General features: G+C 31.5%; 2 protein-coding genes and 1 long non-coding RNA gene across 3 annotated transcripts; 1 reads left to right on the forward strand and 2 right to left on the reverse strand.

Annotated features, from left to right (window-relative positions):
* Positions 1 to 524: 524 nt before the first annotated feature.
* On the reverse strand, positions 525 to 5,239 carry LOC141629187 (uncharacterized). The gene is made up of 4 exons (XR_012537242.1): positions 5,048 to 5,239; positions 4,897 to 4,945; positions 3,728 to 3,818; positions 525 to 912 (listed from the first exon to the last, which is right to left on the reverse strand). It is a non-coding gene; the product is annotated as an uncharacterized LOC141629187 (long non-coding RNA).
* Positions 5,240 to 6,247: 1,008 nt separating this feature from the next.
* On the reverse strand, positions 6,248 to 9,918 carry LOC141629194 (uncharacterized). Its single transcript, XM_074442236.1, has 4 exons — positions 9,842 to 9,918; positions 7,606 to 9,355; positions 6,570 to 7,523; positions 6,248 to 6,479 (listed from the first exon to the last, which is right to left on the reverse strand). The coding sequence occupies exons 1-4, from the start codon at positions 9,850 to 9,852 to the stop codon at positions 6,360 to 6,362; spliced, it is 2,835 nt and encodes a 944-aa protein (XP_074298337.1). The 5' UTR covers positions 9,853 to 9,918; the 3' UTR covers positions 6,248 to 6,359.
* Positions 9,919 to 12,289: 2,371 nt separating this feature from the next.
* Positions 12,290 to 15,775, forward strand: LOC141639026 (replication protein A 70 kDa DNA-binding subunit D-like). Its single transcript, XM_074448208.1, has 8 exons — positions 12,290 to 12,297; positions 13,591 to 13,756; positions 13,833 to 14,110; positions 14,390 to 14,514; positions 14,622 to 14,709; positions 14,797 to 15,072; positions 15,159 to 15,288; positions 15,623 to 15,775. Exons 1-8 carry the CDS (start codon positions 12,290 to 12,292, stop codon positions 15,773 to 15,775), a joined length of 1,224 nt encoding a protein of 407 aa, XP_074304309.1.
* The last annotated feature ends 978 nt before the right edge of the window (positions 15,776 to 16,753 follow it).

Here is a 16,753-nt window from a genome sequence, read left to right on the forward strand (position 1 = left end):
ATATAAAAACTTATACATCTCATTTAGCAAATTAAAGTAACATTTTTTTTTTGACAAATTATATAATTAGATTCGCGGTAAATAAATGCTAAGATTAGAATATAGTATCATATTATTTGCACGTATTTTAATTACGATAAGAAGTTACAAAAATGTACTATACAAATATTAATAAACAATATAGTATTTGCTTATTATTATTAAACTGGGTTAGATGTCGAATTAGGTACGAAAAAGATGGTGTATTTCAAAGTATATTGTTTATCTCACATTGAAAAATAATGTAGGTGTGGTAAATATCATATATATATATATATATATATATATATATATATATATATATATATATATATATAAAACTGGGTTGGAAGCGTGTGGATGCGCCACGTGTCATGGAAAGGAAAAAAAAATAATTTAAGTTAACTGTGTTCATACACCCTTCTCGGAAAAAAAAATTGCGGATTAAATATGTCCTACAAACTTCATTGACAATATTAATAATAATTGAAAAAATCAATACAAACTTCACTCAAAATATTAATAATATATTAATAATATTGAAAAGATATGTTCACACAGGCAGAAAAAATAAAATATCTAGATATGTACAATGTTTCTAATGTACGTTGAAGAGTCCTCTTTCAAAGTACATTGAAAAAGTAAATAAGCAAATGACATACTGATACATTGTTTCCAAGTTTGTCATTCATATAAATTCAGCACCAAATTTTCCTCTCATCACACAAATCTTCTCTCAATCTTATACAAATCTTTCTCAACATCAGAGATTCCATCGTTTAACAGCCGCACACCATCTCCATGTCGAACAAAAAGTAAGATATTCATATCAAATCTTTGCAAACCTCAAATCGTGCTCACTGCCGCTTAATTCATATGGATACTTTGGAATACCTGAAATTTGGAATGCTAAATCTTGAGTATAACAAAAAGATTTTCTCTCAGTGTCCTACTTTAACAATTCAAAGAAACGTATTTACAATCAAGTGTGTGTTTTGAAGTATAAGTAACTATTTTTTACCTTTTCAATATTTTTGCAGGCTATTTAACATCATCTGTGTTTTTTTATGTATAAGAAACAATTTTAACCTTTTCCATATTTCTGCAGACGTGTCCTATCTTCTGAAACTGAAACTTACTCTCCACTTGAGAGTTTAACTACCAACAAGGATGATTGGAAAATCAAAGCTCGCGTTTCTAGATTGTGGTCGGTTGTCAATGCAAACAACAAGGACGAACTAATAAGCATTGAAATGGTTCTTATTGATGAGAATGTAAGTATCCATGTTACATAAAATACTATTGCAGATTTCAACTTTATAATTGACATTTACATTCTTTTAATTTCAGAATGTATACATTCATGCCATCATCAAATCCAACATAGCACATTCTTTTCGCGGGGTACTCAATGAAGGAAGTGTTTACATGATTAAGAACTTTTCTGTAATTGACAACAAGAGCACTTATCGTGTTGTTTCCGATAACAAGCTAATGATCCAATTCTATTCCAACACCGTTGTTAAGGAGGTTACATTTGATTTACATAAGATCCCTGAACATAGATTTGATCTCATAGAATTTGAGAAGCTACCGGAACGCATTGGCAAAATTTATATTCTCACTGGTAAGTTATTTATTCTTAATCAACATTTCTCTTTTTCAAGATAACTTCTTTTTTTATTATTATTTAATAAATCTCTTGCATCATCGTCTTCGTAGATGTTATTGGTGAAATCATCCGAGTATAGTAGATTGACACCAAGCAGATTAAGGGTCGTGAAATAGAAACTCTTGAGATTGAGTTGAAGAACCTAAGGTAATTTTAAAGGAAATCTTATGTCCCTTTTTTTTAATACGTTTACAATTATTTTTGAACAAGTTGACAAAGAATCACTATATACAGGAAGAAAACAGTAAAAATTACTCTTTGGGGAAAAGCAGTTGAAGATTATCAAAAGGAAACTTCGGTAAAAGGTGTTGGCAATCGTGTTGGGGTCTTCACATCAAACTTGGTGAAAGAATATCAAAGTAATTATTTTATTTACATATACTCTAATGCCGGCCTTTTTATTTACATGCAAATACTTAAATTTGTTAGTTTTGGTAAATTGAACCGAAATTTTTAAAATACACAGACACAATGTATTTATCAACAACTCCACCCTCAAAGGTGTACTTCAACCTCCAAATGCCTGAAGTTGAAGAGTTCAATTCATGTTTAACGTATGAAACTTATGTGTAGCCTTATTTAAATCGTGTACTTTATGTATATATTTTACCAAATGACGTTCTTTTACATATTATTGGCAGTGATGGTCCTATAAAGGTTTTGGAAATTCCAAAGAAGGGTGTTGATGCAAGTGTAGTGATAGCAAAAAAGAAAACAATTGGAGAGATTCTGATAGAAGCAAACTCAAATTTTGAACAAAATTTGACCTTCTACTGCCTAGCAACAATCAAAGGGTTTTCAAATAAAAATGGATGGAACTTTCCTGCATGTGCACGTCACAAAACTTCCGCAAAAGCCGCTGGGACAAAATTTTGGTGTCAAAAATGTATGCTCATAATTGATGATGCTGTCATAAGGTATAAAACATAAAGTAATTTATGTGCCCTTCGTTTTCAATTTCAACGCATTGAAAAATTAATACGCACATTGAAAATATCTATAGGTATCGTTTGGAAGCCGAAGTGGAAGATGAAACCGGATCAACAAAATTCATAATTTTTGATGATGAGGCTCAAAAAATACTTGGTATGACAGCCCAACAACTACATGATATGGAAGAAGCAAAGGATGAGGTAAAGGGAGCTTTTGCATATGTGTTATTAAAAAAATAATTAGAGGCAAACAAATGACATTGACAATCATTTGTATGTTACATGTTTAACACATAGATGAAGAAGGTGAAGTGCCAAGACTTCTCCAAGATTTAAAGGGTCAGAGCTATGTTTTTCAAATCAAGATTACAAATTTCAACAAAACGGTTCGAAACCAAAGTTTTACGGCTACAAAGATATTTGAAAAACAAATTTTGGAGAAAGAAGAGGTGGCGTATTACTAATATTATTAATTAATGTTACTAATTACTTACAATTTTTTTAAAACTAAACGGAATTTTTTTTTCTATCACAGGTTTTAGAAAAGGGAATGGCAGCGCCTAATATTGGAGATGAATCTGAACTTGAGACAACAAATTCAAGTGCCCCAAAAAGGAAAGCAGATGGAATGGCTAATAATGATGGCGAGGCAGTAGACAAAGGAAAGAAAGCTAGGGAAGACGCCTAAAGTTTTCTACCAGTTTTGAGTTTCGAGATTTTGTGTGCACGTGATATTGCTCGAGTAATTGTCAAGGAATTTCCATTTTCAAACATAGGAAGTTTCTTTTAAAGGAGTATTATTATAGGAACCTATTATTATCAAGTTTTCTATGTTTTTGTTTTTCTCATATTATTGTTAGAAGTGGTAGACGACATACCATTTTCACTCAAAAATATCGTAAGAGTTTTATTATATGAATTTATTAAATGTTATAATCTTTATAATTCGTGGCGTTTTTCAATTTCATGATGAGTACGGTTCTGGAAACTTATTTATTCTATGGTCAAATTTATTTCTAAAATACATACATGGACAATAATCTTGGTCGTTAACACATCGAAAGACTTTCACCGATGCAGACATTAAGTACGAATGTATATTTACCTGGACCATGCTTCGTGCTAATACAGCCCCCATACAAAGCTCCAAGAAAAACTGGTGAAACGAATGTTAACAGAAGATTTTACACCAAACTCTGTGCAATACACAAATCGTAGAATCAGTTAAACGTAGCAGCAGTTCCTATGTTGTTTAAAAATCAAAGAAGATAAGTTTCACAGATTCAAAATTTCCTTTTGTCCTTAAAAGGAGACAATATCCAATGAGGTTGTGCTATGCGATGACAATTAATAAGAGTCAAGGACAATCACTGAACCGTGTTGGTATATACCTTCCCAAACCCGTTTTCAGCCATGGTCAGCTCTATGTAGCTGCTTCAAGAGTGACATCGCCTGAAGGGCTGAAATTCCTACTACATGAAGACGATGAGAACTTTGATGGATACACACGGAACATTGTATACAAGGAAGTGTTCAACAACATTCCTAAGGTAAAATTTCCTTTTTTTTGTTTTTATTTTTTAATTAAAATGTGAGTATAGACAACCGCGGTAATCTTATTATAATGCAATTGCAGGTGAGCGTTAAAGGAGTGAATGACAGAATGACAACTTGAGTGCTAATCAATATCAAACCCAACAAGGAATATAAAACTTAATAGTAATTACTTCAAATGTAATGTGTGTATTAGTATCATTTTGAGTTGCTTCTATTGAATTTATTGAACACCAAAAACCTTTACTTATTTATTTTTTTAATGAATTTCATATCTATTTCAACCTCCATAAATATGGTTTGAAAGAGGCTTCATTACTGAAAATAATATCCCCTCAATTGACTTGAGAAACCTAACTCAATTAAATAGCTTACAATTAAAAACTAGACAAACTTATAGAAACCTAACAACCACATTTCCACCGACATATTATCATCATACGACTGGGGATGACAGAAATGAGAATTTGGGCAACCAATTAATCAATTTCTCTTTTGTAGTCTAATAACCTGTTTTGATTGTGTCTTGCGCGTATTTATCAATTTCTCTACCTAGATAGCAAGACAATCAAAACACGAGTTTTGATTCATACCCAGGAATCTACCTAGGAATCTTTTGTATCCCACCTTAGACGAATAGCCCTCACTTAATGATAGAATAGTTAATTTTTATTAGAATAATTAAACAACTAGACGCAATAACTCGATAATGGATCTAACCTCTTTGTCGAGTTGGACACAGGTTGTTTCTTCTCCTCCTCCATGCCATCTAAACAAACACAGTTAACCCAAAATTAATGAATTACTACTACAACAAATCCAATAAGCATTAGAAGTAGGGATCAAATAAATACATAATAACTGTACATACCATTATCCGATTGAATAAAATGATTGAAGACTGAAAGAAGGTCGCCATTTTTAGAGAATACAGTGAAAGAAGGTCGCCATTTTTTAGAGAATTCTTAGAGAAGAGGGTCGTCGCCATTAATAGACTGGGTCGTCACCATTTTTTAGATAGACACTTTGAGAGTCGGCATTTTTTATTTGATTAGAATGAGGTATTGATAGGATAATGGATAAGAACAATAAAGCATGGTATAGCTAACTCCAGCAAGCCTACTTGACAGGTGTGGTTAGTTGACAAACACTTTTGCATGATATCTGGAGTACAGCTATTTTGTTTTTATCAAGTATTATTATTATTTAATGTATCTATTTATTTTAGACTAAAATGGGTAATGTAATTGAACACTAACATAAATAATACAAGTATTTTTCTAATATTAAGTAGTTTGTCTTTGTTTTATCTATACAAATGGTATAATATTTGACCCATTTTAACATAAAACAAATAATACCGTCTTAAAAGAGAGTTTGTGTTTACAAATAGTAAAGGGGGCAAAAGAGAGAATGTCTCTTTTAAGTTTTAACAATAGTAGATTTGGTTAATTTATTGATTTTAAATAAGTTGTCTTTTTATTAATGTGACCGTCTTACAATGTTATATCGTATGGAGTTTTTTGTCAAACCATACCTTTTATTTATACCACTTTGTTAGCACACTACCTTTACTTTTTTTTTTGTTAAACACTTCCTTACTATTTTTTTTTTATTTAGCACTACCAAACTTAACTTTCCGTCAAATATAGTTAACTTCCGTCAGTGACTTTGTTTTGGCACGTGTTAAGCAACTTTTACCCTCTTTTTCCTCTTCTATTTCCCTTATCTTTCTTCTTTCAATTTTTTTTCTCCAATTACTCCTTCACATCTTTAGGTTACTCCACTAGGTTTTTTTCTCTTGAGCATGTCTTCATCCTTAAGTTGTTGTTTTTATTGTTGTGTTAGTCATGTACTGTAATGCTTATTTTGTGTAATGAAGTTGTTCAATCGAAATTGAAATTTTGTTGTGTTAGTGATGAAATTGTTCAATTGAAGCGAGGCCAAATTTTTTTCCATTAATTTCAAAATGGCTGTTTGTTAGAACACCCATAATTAACATTACAATCTACTATCATCTTTCATGATCAGTCAAAACAAACTTCAACCAAACAGATAGTTATGGTGGGAGTTTGTTCCAAAATCTGTCTAAACAAACTTCAACCAAACAAACAGTTCATACAACCAAGTTAATAAATTCTACAACAACTAAAACTTAATCTATTAGTCTCAATGATACATCATCACATGAGAGAAGCTTGTGTGGTGGGAGTTGTCGATGGAGCAGCTCGGGTGGGAGTTGAAGATGCAACAATAGTTGATTGGCTACTTTGTGGGTGGTTTTGTGTCAATATCACCTCCTCCTGTGACAAAAAAATACCAAAACAAATTAGAATTGTCAAGGCAACAATTGTAAATAATTATAAAACCTCAAAAAGCATAAGTAATATAACCTGAGATGTTCTTTTCTTGGCTACTAACTTGACAACCGTGGGATTTTTACACCCCTTCCTATTGTGTCCTGACTGTCCACAATTCCCACAAGTCTTCTTATGTGGTTTTCTCTTCACATACACCCTTTGCTCATTCTCCCCTTGTTCTTTTCTTCTTTTTTTAGAGTTAGGCCTACCTGGCATTTTCCTATAAGGGGGAGGGTTTGGTTGAGGATGCAAACTCTTTTCCCAAAGCTTAGGTCCTGGCATAGGGCTGATAGATGGAGCATAGGTCAGCTTGTAAACTTCTTTAGAGTATGCTCGATCTACAAAATCTTTTGGCTCTTGTCTCTTTTTCAATATGGCAGCAAATGCATGTACGCATGGTACGCCAGTTACATCCCATTTTCTACAATCACAAGACTTTTTTTGCAAATCCACCACAAATCTTTCCAAGTTGTATTCAACTTCAAATTTAAACGTGTCTGACCGAGCTATTTCACATTTTCTAGCCTCCGTATATATTACATCCAACTGTTTCACTATAGCAGGCATGATATCATCCCCTAAGGTACTCGCCCCTTCTCTTTTAGAGCACATTCTCCTCATGTTGTACCTTCTTAGCCATTCCATCAACTCTATAATAGGCTTATCTCTACACTTTCTAATGACATTGTTAAAACTTTCAGCACAATTGTTCAACATCATGGCAGATTTGCAAATAGTACCAAATGCATGTCTACACCAATGCTTTGTGGGAATTGAACTTAAATAGTTGAAAGCACCTACTGTCATGCCCTTCATTACCTCCATGTGTTGGTCAAACTCAGGCTTGGTGTAAGCCTTAGCAATCCTCCAAAAGGTTTGTCTGAAGTCTTCACAAGGGTACGTGCGCTTGAAATTAGTCCAAATATGTCTGCAGCAATACCTAATCTCAGCATTAGGTACCACTTTGTTGAAAGCTTCCACCAATCCCTTAAAAAAAAAGTCAATTAGTATTTCTCATCAATAATTGTCAGATAAGTATTCAAATTTGCAAAATAAATAATAAGCTAACCTTTTGCCTATCAGATATGAAGGTAATAGAATTGGCCACAGGTTCTATGTCATTCATCAACAACTCTAAGAACCATGTCCAAGAGTTAGTGTTTTCCACCTCTACAACAGCCCAAGCCAAAGGATAAATGTTGCAGTTCCCATCTTTTCCCACTGCTGTCAATAGTATACCAGGGTAGACACCCTTTAAATGACACCCATCTACTCCTAATATGGGTCTACAACCATTAATAAAACCTTCTTTGCAACCTCTCAAACACATATACATCCTCTTAAAAACTGGAGGTGGGGTTTGAATGTTTCCAAGTTGAACAAAGACTGAACTTCCTTGATCATGCTTAAGTAATGTTTCTGCATAGTCCCACACAAACTTGTACTGCTCATCAGCTTTACCATAAATCATCTTTAAAGCCTTTTCTTTCGCATAATAAGCCTTAAAATACCCTATATCAACCCTAAGATCTGACAATACTTTTTTCTGGAATGTTGCTACAGTTACTGAACTGTCAAGTTTCCAATAATCCAGGTACTTCTCTGCCAAATAAGAGGATGTACACATACAATTTGTATCCCTCCAGCCACATCTATGAGTGAGTCTCAAACTTCTTATTTGAAATGTTTCCTCTTCAGTGCACTTCTTAGCATGTACTTTGAAAGTGCACTTCTTTGAAATCTCACACTTACAGTTTTTAGAGTCTAACTTTGCCTTTCTTTTTAACCATTTACAATTACACCTATGCTTACAATAAGCACTTACTCTTTGACTTCCATTATGCAAAAGGTAATATTCATAACCATTTTCAATGGCACTCCACCTTAAAGCCTTTCTAAATATTTTATTAGAAGGAAATTTCAGCCCTAATGTCAAATTAATAGGCTTCTTAAAATCTTTGTCAGCGTTAAAAATGGGGTAAGTTTTTACCTCGTCATCATCAGATCCATGTTTGCTATCTAGCTCATCATCCTCTGATATCAACTCATCCTCTAATTCTAAATCAGCATCATCTACCTCATTTTCATTAGCCTCATCTATATCTTCTTCATCCCCCCTTAATCTAAAAATGCCAAATCCTGAAGTGTCTTCTTCCACAAACTCAGCATATAAGTCATCATCATTTTCAACATCATCAAAATCTCCATCACTTAATACAACATCTGGATCAACAGAGTCTTCATCAGAATCTTCATCACCAACTCCACCTCCACTCTCAGTAACTATCTCATCAATTTCTGGATTATTCAATGGAATTTCAGGTATTTTGCTTCTAAAAGTCTGAAGTTTTTGTGGTCTAGTAGCAGAAAGAGGTAGCCTGGAATGAGGAGTTTTGTGGGTTGTAGTTAGTGAAGCTGCAAAAGTGGGTGTAGGGTTTTCAATGCTTCTATTTATTGTATTTTCAGTGGGCCCTCTCTTCACATTTTGATGGGATAATATCTCTTCACTCTCCCTATGGACCACATACATAGTAACAAAACCATTAATGTCCTTAGTATCCATCAAAAGTTCAACATCTTTATCACTTTCAATTTTTTTCTTGCCTACTATCAAGCTCAATCCATGTCTTCTAAACCACAATTCAGATTCACCTTCATACCCAAGTTCATTCTTTACCAAATCAACCAAATTAAAGTAACAAACTTCCCTCATATCAAGTTTCATATACATTGCTCCACCCATGTACTCAGTTTTCCATCCTTTCGTTACAAATTTACCACCATGAATAACTCGCAAACTAGCGCTGAATTTTTCCATCCTAATCATATTAACATCAAATTAAATAAAAAATAATAAGACCCAAATAAAGCAACATAAGATTGAAAAAATGAGGGTTTATACACATTAACAAAGTTTACTTTAATCAATTAAGCATTACTAATCTATAAGTAATTGAATAGTTTACATATAAGTAACAATTGGTCTCCCTTGTGACGGGTTACCATTTGTGGCGGATATTTTGTGAGTTAAAATGGTAACAAAATGGGTTAGTGGAGAAAGGGGACCACATGAATAGTGTTGCAGAGAGAGAAAAAGTGGGTACTTTGTGAGGTAAAATGATATCCGTCATTCAAGAGTGACGGATATGTGCCGTCACAAACAAGAATTTGTGTATAAGTAAAGCAACATAAGATTCGTTTTACAAGAAAACCAATTAAAAAATTAGGGTTTACCCTACCAATACAATTATACTACATAAAAAATTGGAAAGAAAAAATTATAACAATAAAGTAAGTGCACATACCTTTCACACATATACTTTAGTTCTTGATTAATCAAAGGTGAAGAGGAAAAATTGAAAACAGGCAAACATAGAGAAGATGAAAAGGGGGAAAAGAGAAGTAGAAAGTGGAAGAAGTAGATGACGTAGAAAGAAAAAGAACAAAGAAGTAAAAGGCTAAAAGTTGCTTAACACGTGCCAAAACAAAGTCATTGACGGAAGTTCAATATATTTAACGGAAAGTTAAGTTTGGTAGTGCTAAACAAAAAAGATAAATAGTAAGGAAGTGTTTAACAAAAAAAAAGTAAATGTAGTGTGTTAACAAAGTGGTATAAATAAAAGGTATGGTTTGACAAAAAACTCTATCGTATGACATAATAATTACTAATAGAATAATAAGTCTTGCTATAAGGTTTTTTCTTATTTAAATTAGAATTATATATGTTTGTTATAAGGTTTTTTCTATGCCCAGTGGGCATAGGATAAAAAACCCGTTGTTATAATTATTATTACAAAAGATTATAACTATAGTATATTTATTCGATTTATTCTAAAATAATATAATAATGATTGATAATGATAAGTTAACTATATTAATTTAATAATTGACTATTGTTGGCATAACATAATACGACAAAAGTTTGGAGAATTTTGATACAATATGGAGTAGCATAACAACTCCATAGTACTCCATAATTTTTATGGTAATTAAAAAGAAACAATTAACTTGAAATTAAAAAAACAGTTATCATAAAATAATAAAATTAAAAAGTCCATTATATTCCTTTACTAGTTTGAATGCCCGTGCGTTGCAACGGGGTAATTAACTTAGCAAAAAAAAATTGGTTATAAGGTCTTAATATTTACATTTTATGTCTAATTATTTATTTAGATATGATCAAAAGTCAAAACATCTTATTTAAGAGACGCAAAAGATGTTAGGTTGATACCTAAGTTCCAAGGATGCCTCATATTTATAATCATAAGACCGCTACATCTTATGTTAATCTTTCGATGTGGGACAATTCTATTATTTTTATATAATCATACATTATTTTTCAATGTGGGACATATAATTTACTAAGAAATACACAATTTTATATATGTACAAATTATATGAAATCTATACGCTAGTGATATCATTTTTACCACGAATCAAATTATGTTATTTTCATAATTTTCTTAACGATATTTTTTTGCCAAATGAAATGTAAAATTTTTTATATAAAAATTAGAAACATCACTTGAATATAATATAGAAAATAAATATTATAATAATTAAAAGATGCTCCACTTTAGTTTTTACATCAAAAAATATTATTTATGATACTTTCCTAAATTAATTTTTAAGATCACCCATCTTATGATAATTTTCTGATGTGGGACAATTCAACTATTTATATGTAGTATATTTACCACACCTCCATTATTTTTCAATGTGGGACAAATAACACACGAAAAAGTACACCATCTTTTTTGCACCTATTTCGATATCCAACCCGATTTAATAATGAGAAATATTATACTATCTATTTATATTCGTATGTTTTTTTCCATTTTTTGTCATAATTAAAATATGTACAAATGATATGATTTAAATTACATTTTTTTTCTAACACGACTTTTAAGATGTAATTGAGGGAGCAATCAAATGTATAAACAAATGCAAAATATTTTCTTTTTAAGTGCGATTTTGATTAATAGTTAAAAATTATGATGTGTTTAGTTACTCAAATGTAATGAGGCATAATAATTACCTATATTTGAAAGTTAAAAAGATTTAATTCTACTATTTATCAAAGTAAAAAAGCTTATTATTGATTTATTTCTGGATGCAAGATCTTTTTATGCAACACTTGATTGTATTATAATTCATAAATTTTCTATTTTATTGCCGAGATTATCATTATATGACACATTAATAACCAATTTATGTATATTTAGCACCATTTTATTTTTTAATTATGATTTTGTCTTAAATAAATTTATTATACTATTGATTGTCTTAAAATAAACATTATAATATCACTAATATAGTAATATATAATCGCTTTTATAAATATCTACGTGGTTAATATTTGTATAGTATTGTTGTAACTAAGGTTTAATTTGCCGCTAATACAAACTCTTATAAGAACTCTCTAAGATAATTTTTAAGCGATTCAAAAGATTTTGGGTTGATACCCCTAAGTTTCAAATATAACTCATATTTATAATCATGTGATACCTCACCTCATGATAATCTTCGAATGTGGGATAATTCAACTATTTATATATAATACTAGGTAGTATTCCGCGCTTCGCGCGGCCTGTTTTTATATGCTATTTTATTTAAATTATAAGTATTTATATATATGCTATTATAAGTATTTATGAATGGTATTATTATTATTATTATTATTATTATTATTAACAAAGAATTTCTTTATAATACAATTATGAACTATTCTCCATAAAATAATTTACACAATAATGATAAGGTAAGTACATTAAATTAATAATTTACACATTGCATTTTAGTCTTTCATTCTCGTTTTCTCAAATTAGTGATAGTGTACGTATACATACCATTACATTGGGTTGATGAGGAATGTAGCAATGCGGACGTAGCAATGCATGTAGTCAAATCATCCTAGCAGCATGATTTTCAGTAATATTTGATTCATGGCAAGTCAATTTAGTAGTTAGTATTCAAGAAAAAAATTAACCTTATTTATAGCATTTGGTCATTCAATGGTTACATTCTATTACCGTATTCATTTTTTTTTATTTTTTTTAAAAGACGGACCAAATTTAGTCATTTTACGGTAAAATGTTACTTTTTTCTGATAAATGTTACCATTATTTTGAGAGTAAAAGGTGACAACCTTAGTTATAACATTTTGTCATTAAATGGTTACATTCTATTAAAAAATTGTGACATTCGATCGGTCTTATTTCTGACGTCAACAACAAGACTTATTATTCTATTAGTATTTATTATGTCATACGATATAACATTGTAAGACTGGGTTGGAAGCGTGTGGATGCGCCACGTGTCATGGAAAGAAAAAAAAATACTTTAAGTTAACTGTGTTCATACACCCTTCTCGGAAAAAAAAATCGCGGATTAAATATGTCCTACAGACTTCATTGACAATATTAATAATAATTGAAAAAATCAATACAAACTTCACTCAAAATATTAATAATATATTAATAATAATGAAAAGATATGTTCACACAGGCAGAAAAAATAAAATATGTAGATATGTACAATGTTTCTAATGTACGTTGAAGAGTCCTCTTTCAAAGTACATTAAAAAAGTAAATAAGCAAATGACATACTGATACATTGTTTCCAAGTTTGTCATTCATATAAATTCACCACCAAATTTTCCTCTCATCACACAAATATTCTCTCAATCTTATACAAATCTTTCTCAACATCAGAGATTCCATCGTTTAACAGCCGCACACCATCTCCATGTCGAACAAAAAGTAAGATATTCATATCAAATCTTTGCAAACCTCAAATCGTGCTCACTGCCGCTTAATTCATATGGATACTTTGGAATACCTGAAATTTGGAATGCTAAATCTTGAGTATAACAAAAATATTTTCTCTCAGTGTCCTACTTTAACAATTCAAAGAAACGTATTTACAATCAAGTGTGTGTTTTGAAGTATAAGTAACTATTTTTTACCTTTTCAATATTTTTGCAGGCTATTTAACATCATCTGTGTTTTTTTATGTATAAGAAACAATTTTAACCTTTTCCATATTTCTGCAGACGTGTCCTATCTTCTGAAACTGAAACTTACTCTCCACTTGAGAGTTTAACTACCAACAAGGATGATTGGAAAATCAAAGCTCGCGTTTCTAGATTGTGGTCGGTTGTCAATGCAAACAACAAGGACGAACTAATAAGCATTGAAATGGTTCTTATTGACGAGAATGTAAGTATCCATGTTACATAAAATACTATTGTAGATTTCAACTTTATAATTGACATTTACATTCTTTTAATTTCAGAATGTATACATTCATGCCATCATCAAATCCAACATAGCACATTCTTTTCGCGGGGTACTCAATGAAGGAAGTGTTTACATGATTAAGAACTTTTCTGTAATTGACAACAAGAGCACTTATCGTGTTGTTTCCGATAACAAGCTAATGATCCAATTCTATTCCAACACCGTTGTTAAGGAGGTTACATTTGATTTACATAAGATCCCTGAACATAGATTTGATCTCATAGAATTTGAGAAGCTACCGGAACGCATTGGCAAAATTTATATTCTCCTTTGGTAAGTTATTTATTCTTAATCAACATTTCTCTTTTTCAAGATAACTTCTTTTTTTATTATTATTTAATAAATCTCTTGCATCATCGTCTTCGTAGATGTTATTGGTGAAATCATCCGAGTATAGTAGATTGACACCAAGCAGATTAAGGGTCGTGAAATAGAAACTCTTGAGATTGAGTTGAAGAACCTAAGGTAATTTTAAAGAAAATCTTATGTCCCCTTTTTTTAATACGTTTACAATTATTTTTGAACAAGTTGACAAAGAATCACTATATACAGGAAGAAAACAGTAAAAATTACTCTTTGGGGAAAAGCAGTTGAAGATTATCAAAAGGAAACTTCGGTAAAAGGTGTTGACAATCGTGTTGGGGTCTTCACATCAAACTTGGTGAAAGAATATCAAAGTAATTATTTTATTTACATATACTCTAATGCCAGCCTTTTTATTTACATGCAAATACTTAAATTTGTTAGTTTTGGTAAATTGAACCGAAATTTTTAAAATACACAGACACAATGTATTTATCAACAACTCCACCCTCAAAGGTGTACTTCAACCTCCAAATGCCTGAAGTTGAAGAGTTCAATTCATGTTTAACGTATGAAACTTATGTGTAGCCTTATTTAAATCGTGTACTTTATGTATATATTTTACCAAATGACGTTCTTTTACATATTATTGGCAGTGATGGTCCTATAAAGGTTTTGGAAATTCCAAAGAAGGGTGTTGATGCAAGTGTAGTGATAGCAAAAAAGAAAACAATTGGAGAGATTCTGATAGAAGCAAACTCAAATTTTGAACAAAATTTGACCTTCTACTGCCTAGCAACAATCAAAGGGTTTTCAAATAAAAATGGATGGAACTTTCCTGCATGTGCACGTCACAAAACTTCCGCAAAAGCCGCTGGGACAAAATTTTGGTGTCAAAAATGTATGCTCATAATTGATGATGCTGTCATAAGGTATAAAACATAAAGTAATTTATGTGCCCTTCGTTTTCAATTTCAACGCATTGAAAAATTAATACGCACATTGAAAATATCTATAGGTATCGTTTGCAAGCCGAAGTGGAAGATGAAACCGGATCAACAAAATTCATAATTTTTGATGATGAGGCTCAAAAAATACTTGGTATGACAGCCCAACAACTACATGATATGGAAGAAGCAAAGGATGAGGTAAAGGGAGCTTTTGCATATGTGTTATTAAAAAAATAATTAGAGGCAAACAAATGACATTGACAATCATTTGTATGTTACATGTTTAACACATAGATGAAGAAGGTGAAGTGCCAAGACTTCTCCAAGATTTAAAGGGTCAGAGCTATGTTTTTCAAATCAAGATTACAAATTTCAACAAAACGGTTCGAAACCAAAGTTTTACGGCTACAAAGATATTTGAAAAAGAAATTTTGGAGAAAGAAGAGGTGGCGTATTACTAATATTATTAATTAATGTTACTAATTACTTACAATTTTTTTAAAACTAAACGGAATTTTGTTTTCTATCACAGGTTTTAGAAAAGGGAATGGCAGCGCCTAATATTGGAGATGAATCTGAACTTGATACAACCAATTCAAGTGCCCCAAAAAGGAAAGCAGATGGAATGGCTAATAATGATGGCGAGGCAGTAGACAAAGGAAAGAAAGCTAGGGAAGACGCCTAAAGTTTTCTACCAGTTTTGAGTTTCGAGATTTTGTGTGCACGTGATATTGCTCGAGTAATTGTCAAGGAATTTCCATTTTCAAACATAGGAAGTTTCTTTTAAAGGAGTATTATTATAGGAACCTATTATTATCAAGTTTTCTATGTTTTTGTTTTTCTCATATTATTGTTAGAAGTGGTAGACGACATACCATTTTCACTCAAAAATATCGTAAGAGTTTTATTATATGAATTTATTAAATGTTATAATCTTTATAATTCGTGGCGTTTTTCAATTTCATGATGAGTACGGTTCTGGAAACTTATTTATTCTATGGTCAAATTTTTCTAAAATACATACATGGACAATAATCTTGGTCGTTAACACATCGAAAGACTTTCACCGATGCAGACATTAAGTACGAATGTATATTTACCTGGACCATGCTTCGTGCTAATACAGCCCCCATACAAAGCTCCAAGAAAAACTGGTGAAACGAATGTTAACAGAAGATTTTACACCAAACTCTGTGCAATACACAAATCGTAGAATCAGTTAAACGTAGCAGCAGTTCCTATGTTGTTTAAAAATCAAAGAAGATAAGTTTCACAGATTCAAAATTTCCTTTTGTCCTTAAAAGGAGACAATATCCACTGAGGTTGTGCTATGCGATGACAATTAATAAGAGTCAAGGACAATCACTGAACCATGTTGGTATATACCTTCCCAAACCCGTTTTCAGCCATGGTCAGCTCTATGTAGCTGCTTCAAGAGTGACATCGCCTGAAGGGCTGAAATTCCTACTACATGAAGACGATGAGAACTTTGATGGATACACACGGAACATTGTATACAAGGAAGTGTTCAACAACATTCCTAAGGTAAAATTTCCTTTTTTTTTGTTTTTATTTTTTAATTAAAATGTGAGTATAGACAACCGCGGTAATCTTATTATAATGCAATTGCGGTGAGCGTTGAAGGAGTGAATGACAGAATGAC

Source organism: Silene latifolia, chromosome 2 (genome assembly GCF_048544455.1).
Source record: "Silene latifolia isolate original U9 population chromosome 2, ASM4854445v1, whole genome shotgun sequence".
NCBI lineage: Eukaryota > Viridiplantae > Streptophyta > Magnoliopsida > Caryophyllales > Caryophyllaceae > Silene > Silene latifolia.

Bases quoted from the DNA above. Each gene is read 5' to 3' on its own strand.
- LOC141639026 (XM_074448208.1), top strand. The intron at 15,073-15,158 runs GTATAAAACATA...AAATATCTATAG, and splicing joins ATTGATGATGCTGTCATAAG to GTATCGTTTGCAAGCCGAAG. The intron at 15,289-15,622 runs GTAAAGGGAGCT...TTTCTATCACAG, and splicing joins TGGAAGAAGCAAAGGATGAG to GTTTTAGAAAAGGGAATGGC.
- LOC141629194 (XM_074442236.1), bottom strand. The intron at 7,524-7,605 runs GTTAGCTTATTA...TTTTTTTTTAAG, and splicing joins TCATATCTGATAGGCAAAAG to GGATTGGTGGAAGCTTTCAA. The intron at 6,480-6,569 runs GTTATATTACTT...TTTTTGTCACAG, and splicing joins CCAAGAAAAGAACATCTCAG to GAGGAGGTGATATTGACACA.